We start from the raw sequence: 5367 nt of genomic DNA, 5'->3' as shown, positions 1-5367 counted from the left end.
TCATCTAAAGGAAGCAGTAAAGCTCCTTTCCTTAGTGTTTGTAACAGCTGATTATCGCCACCATGCAGATACTTTGGAGCACATCTCTGAGTGAGGAACCTTCCTGAGCAAAAGGGACAATTACAACGCACTCTCGGACGCCACAGGCTCCGCCTTCTGCTGACACCGCCTAGGCTCTGATTGGCTTCTTGAAGTGATAACCATAAAAACTACACAAACTAAGTGGAGTCAAACTGAGAAACTTTATTTAAAAACAAAACACACAAACCAGAAGTTTAGAAAAAAAAAAAAAAAAAAAAAAAAAATCTATACAACAGGTGAGTGAGGGGGTGGAGCTTCTTCAGGGCCGTGGGGGAGGTCTCATCCCAGGAGGAGGTGGTCCTGAAAGAGCAGAGCACAAGTCACATGGTCTGATAAATACCACGATGTGATCCGATTGGGTGTTTCCAGAGTGAAATCTTACCTCTCATCCCAGGCGGAGGCGGCCTCATGCCTGGGGGGGGCATACCCATTGGAGCGCCGCGACCCGGACCAGGTGGCATGCCCATTGGAGGACCCATCGGTGGTCGCATGCCAGGGGGCGGTCCCATCATACCTGCAGAGAGGGGGGAGAGATTAAAATGGACCAATCATCAGGGAACAGCTGACCCTGTAAGAGACTAAACTGATTCTTGATAATGCAGAGGTCACATTATCACTGAGCAGCGCTTTGTTTAAGAGGCTCCTCCTCTTGTGCTCATAGAGGGCCACAGAGCAGAAGCCTCACACCTGGGCAGGTGTTCACTCAGTCTCCAGGTGAAGAAAAGGAGAGATGAGCAACGACCACACCAACAGAGACTCCTCAGTGTGACGCTGCATGCCCGCCATGTTTAAACTACAAAACCTAGAAGACGGACTAACGAACCCACATCTGACTCCTCCCATTGATTTCTTCTTCTGGTGTGATTTTGTTTATGCAGGTCACATTCTGATGGTCAGCCCTATGAACTACAGGTCCAGTGTCTCCTTCTCTACAGCGGGCAAGAAAGGAACCACTTGAGCACCATGAGGAGACTACAGGTCACATGACTGAGGAACTTGAACACACCTGGTGCCTCACCTGTAGCTTCTTGGGGTTTTATTTGTTTTTAAAGAAACATCACATCAAACTTGGTCTTGTTGCCAAGTTGTCTTACAGTGACATCACTGACCTGGAGGTGGGGCTCCTCTGCCCATGGGGGGCGGGGCTCCTCGCCCAGGTGGGTACTGGGTCGGCGCCCCAGCGATGCTGGCGCCTGCTGCTGCGGCAGCAACCGTCCCTCGACCCTGCGGCGTCATCACCTGCCCAAACACAGAAAACTGTCATCACTGAGCGTGCTCAGACACACACACACACACACTCTGAGACCAGCTGGCATCATCATATTTACCTGCTGCGATGGTCCGCCCACGCCTCTGACCGGCCCCGCAAGGCCAGCTGGTGCCTGAGGCATCGGAGCACCAGCGGGAACACCGCGACCTGCTGCCCGCCCCACGCCTGGCCCTCCGGCCACGCCCGCCAACGGGACACGCGCGATCCCCGTCTGTAGGCGAGGGGTCAGAGGTCAGAATTAATTCAACACAAACAAACACAGTTCCAAGAAGCTCTTCCTGCAGGGGCCACTCACGTCCTTAGGGGGTGGGCCCTCCACCGTCATGGAGACCAGGTTCTCCCCCCTTAGCAACACCAGACCCAGAACACGTTTCTCCTCACGCTCCGGCTGCTTGGAGTTCTTTGGCCTGGAAAACACCCAGAAGGCATCAGTCACGGTGTGGTTACCAGGGCAACCACATTGTAGTGTCCAAATTTATAGGCTGCATCCTCCTGAGGACCCTTCCTTTGCGGTCTGCGTGGGCCGGGTCCTCAGAAGGTCAGGTAGGCCTGAAGTGCGAGGCTGTGAAATGGGACAGTCTAGCCTTCAGATTTGCGTCACCAGCTGTCTTGGTGGAGTTTAATAAACTCGGCTGTCTGCTCTTTGCCATCTAAAATATAACAGGACACTGGCGTAAATTCTCGACTGTCTCACACTTCTGTTAAATCAGTTCTCTGTTTGACATTTATTCAGCTGTGTGAAAACCCCAGAGGAACCCACCCGATGGATTAATAAAGTTGAATTTATTCTAATAACTTTGATCTCAGCCAAATCGATTTACTCAGGAACAAATAAAACACTGAAAAAAGCCGAACAATAACATTTTTAAGTTATCCAAGTGACTTATAAATCACGTTTAACCTGAGTAGCGAAAGACCGCAGTGATCTGAAAACGATGTGCAGGGACTTTGCCTTTCCCAGCGGCTCTAGTGACCCTCGAGCTCCCGGCTAGCTATCGAGCTGGTGGGTAACAGACGTCTCCGAAAACATCGGAGCCCTTTTGCATATATGTGATATCTTGACAAACCGAGCAGATATTTGAAGTTTACACGGCTACAATCTTGGCTGAAAATATCTTCAAAGTTTATTTTGTGACCCAGAAAGAGTAATAAGAGTAATATTAAAACTTAGTAGCGGCCGCCATTGTTGGAAACTGCAATTGGCTGGGCTGCACTATGAATTCTGGGATATGGTAGGCCACGAAGGACACACCCGACCCATCCTTCAAAATTCAGGGAAAAGGAGGACGCATTTGTCGGCTGCATTCGGAGGAGTCTACGAATTTGGACAGGCTTCGTCGTGTCGCTGTGACATCCTCAGGAGGATGCAGCCCATGAATTTGGACACCCCCTCTGTCATTCAGTTGCAAAGATGAAATCAGATCAGGGTGAATGAATGTGACTGGTCAAAAAGATGTTCAGGTATGTGCGCTCTGTCTCTATCAAGATGTGGAACAGGAAGTTTTAATGTTTCCATGGATACAGTTTAAAGCTACCCTGCTCTGATGTGCAACCATCACCTTAGAAACAAACAACAGCACTGAGCCCGCTCAGACACAAAATCATTCACTGTAACTGAAATCTTTATTTTCCCGCTCTGTGCCAAAAATCACCAGATCACCAGTTTCTGCTGGTTCAGCTCAGACACTTATGTGATTGTATCAGATTACACTCACTGGAATAGTTGTCTGTGGAAGAATAGTCACGTGATAGTAAGAAGCGAACCACCTTGATAAAACCCAGAGTTAACCCTGGCTAATGACATGCAGCCTCTGGTTCGTTTGGTTTTCCCCGTGTGACTTTTAACACCTGTAGCTCCACCCCTTGATGCAGTGTGTAGGCGGAGCCAGAGCACTTACTTGATCTTCCTGAACTCGTCGCAGTCACACAGGATGAGGTTCATGTGTTTGTCGAAGGCCTTGAAGGTGCCGATGAAGATCCGGCCATCCTGCAGGATGCACCTCATCCTGAAGTCGATGTGCTGCAGCATCTTTGAGCTCTTCCCCACCGTCTGACCAATCACAAAGAGGCGCTGTGTTACATCATCATCATGACTGACCATTGGAGCCACCACGTTACATTATCAATACCATCATTAAAAACATCAATATCATCAGCATCTGACCAATCAAAGAGACACGCCGGTTACATCATCAGCATCTTCTTTTAGACTCCTCAGAAGTCTCCAGTTCTCAGAGCTAAGACAGGTAAGAGGTCACAAACCAGGGGCTCCCCATCAGCCTATCAGAGGTTACGCGTCTTCACGTCAAGGGCAACGTGATTCACAGTGATGAGACGCCCAATGGCATTCAGCCACTTGCAGGTGACAATGCCAGAAACAAAAACAAAGTGGGCGGTCCCAAGTTGAACTTCACAGCTTTGAGGTGAGCAACCAAACCGGCCAATGAGAGCAAGGCACAAGGCATTACAAGGCAACTGGCAGCTGAGAGGACCTCCACAAGATGAACCTAACGGAACAACTTCCTTTGGTGACAGAGAAACAAAGCTCAAAGCTGTGACCGGGACAGGAAGGAAAGTGGTCACTGTCCCACCCTTTCAGAATAAAACCCTGCTGAACTAACAAAGACTACAGTAAACTGAAGCTCGACTTCTGTGGAAATGCTACGTTCTGATGTTACTGTATCCCTACACCGCAACCTTCCACGCCAAGTTTGCGTCAACGCGATGTGTAGGAACATTTCTCAGGAGGTGCACATCAGGTTATGGCTTAAGTTACAATGTAGAACTGAAGAATAATTCACCTGTAACCTGGGCTAGCACAGGTCGATAAGGTGTTAGAGCACACGGGTAAGACCCTTTCATAACAAAGGGTCGGCACATATCAATGGTAAAACAGTAGGACTCTAGATAGTGTCTTCAATCTAACCTGCAGACTGGAGCAGCAGGGATTGAACCAGCAACCTTCCCATGCCCTGCTTTGTTTTTAAGCTACAGCCACCCAATGGTGTAAGCCCCTTTCCCAATAAAAGTGCACCTCTCTGACCTGTGACCTGTCTGTAGCACAAGTTAAATATAGTTATTTAAATAAAGTTAGCTCGACCCTGTTAGCCGTTAGCTTTTAGCCTCTCTGTTTGCCACCGAGTTCGCTCATCGTGTGCGCCACTCCAGCAGCTCGGGGAGACCAGGCCTACCGGCACGGAGACCAGGAGAGTGTCCTGGTAAAACCCAGACACTGCCCCGGGACCCCCAGGTCTCGGTGAAGCCCCGAGGTGGACTCGAACTCGGCATTGAAGATAGAGCCGGGTCTGATCAATAACACCACCTACTCCCTGACGTCTGTGCGACGTTCCCTCTCCCCGCTGTAAACTGTTAAATGAGCGGTAACTGAACCGATACCGCGCTGTCCGCAGCGACAGGGACCCGAACCATCGCCGGAAACGGTACTCACCATGTTTGTGACTCCGATGGCTCTGATTTACACCGGATTAAAAAAAATTCTGACCCGCGGAGATCCCGCCAGGCCGCCTTTAACAGGAACTACAGGAAATGACGCACAGCCGACCGGAAACTGTGGCAACGCCGAAAAGATTCCCCCTGTGCGAGGAACAAACAGTTCCTGCGCGAAGACTCAAGTTGTTAATCACGTTAAATAACGTTAACAAGTTCAAATAAAGTTTCACGTTCACCGCTCACGGATCGTTTGCATGTACATGCTTTCTGATGTCATTAAAATAAAGAAATCTTCTGCACTCAGCGAAGCAGCTTCACTTTGATACTGAATCACCAAACAGCTGGCTGCTGGTCTGAGATCAGCTGAATTATTTTTACTGCTGCAAATTTTGGTACCCGTCTGATACCAGGTGAACCCAGGGCCAGCACTGATGTAAGGAGAGCAGTGCGTCTTGATTTATGAGATCTAAGGCACTCAGCTCGGCTGCTGTAGTTTAAATGTGCTAACTGATGTAAATAACTCAGTGCCCACAGACATGTTTTATGTACAGTGCATACATGAACTT

The 5367-nt window shown here is 49.2% G+C and overlaps 1 protein-coding gene across 1 annotated transcript; it reads right to left on the bottom strand.

The window, feature by feature from the left end:
* Positions 1-228: 228 nt before the first annotated feature.
* On the bottom strand, positions 229-4942 carry snrpb (small nuclear ribonucleoprotein polypeptides B and B1). The gene is made up of 7 exons (XM_039612653.1): positions 4800-4942; positions 3250-3401; positions 1647-1758; positions 1410-1562; positions 1191-1320; positions 464-595; positions 229-381 (listed from the first exon to the last, which is right to left on the bottom strand). Exons 1-7 carry the CDS (start codon positions 4800-4802, stop codon positions 341-343), a joined length of 723 nt encoding a protein of 240 aa, XP_039468587.1. The 5' UTR covers positions 4803-4942; the 3' UTR covers positions 229-340.
* Positions 4943-5367: the final 425 nt, after the last annotated feature.

Source organism: Oreochromis aureus, linkage group 5 (genome assembly GCF_013358895.1).
Source record: "Oreochromis aureus strain Israel breed Guangdong linkage group 5, ZZ_aureus, whole genome shotgun sequence".
Classification (NCBI taxonomy): Eukaryota; Metazoa; Chordata; class Actinopteri; order Cichliformes; family Cichlidae; genus Oreochromis; species Oreochromis aureus.
This window is presented reverse-complemented; position numbering and strand designations above follow the sequence as displayed.

What these genes read in the sequence shown, in the direction of transcription:
- snrpb (XM_039612653.1), bottom strand. An exon ending in AGGGCCCACCCCCTAAGGAC is followed by an intron (nt 1,563 to 1,646) that starts GTGAGTGGCCCC and finishes CCTCGCCTACAG; the next exon opens with ACGGGGATCGCGCGTGTCCC. An exon ending in CAGAGGAGCCCCACCTCCAG is followed by an intron (nt 596 to 1,190) that starts GTCAGTGATGTC and finishes CCCTCTCTGCAG; the next exon opens with GTATGATGGGACCGCCCCCT.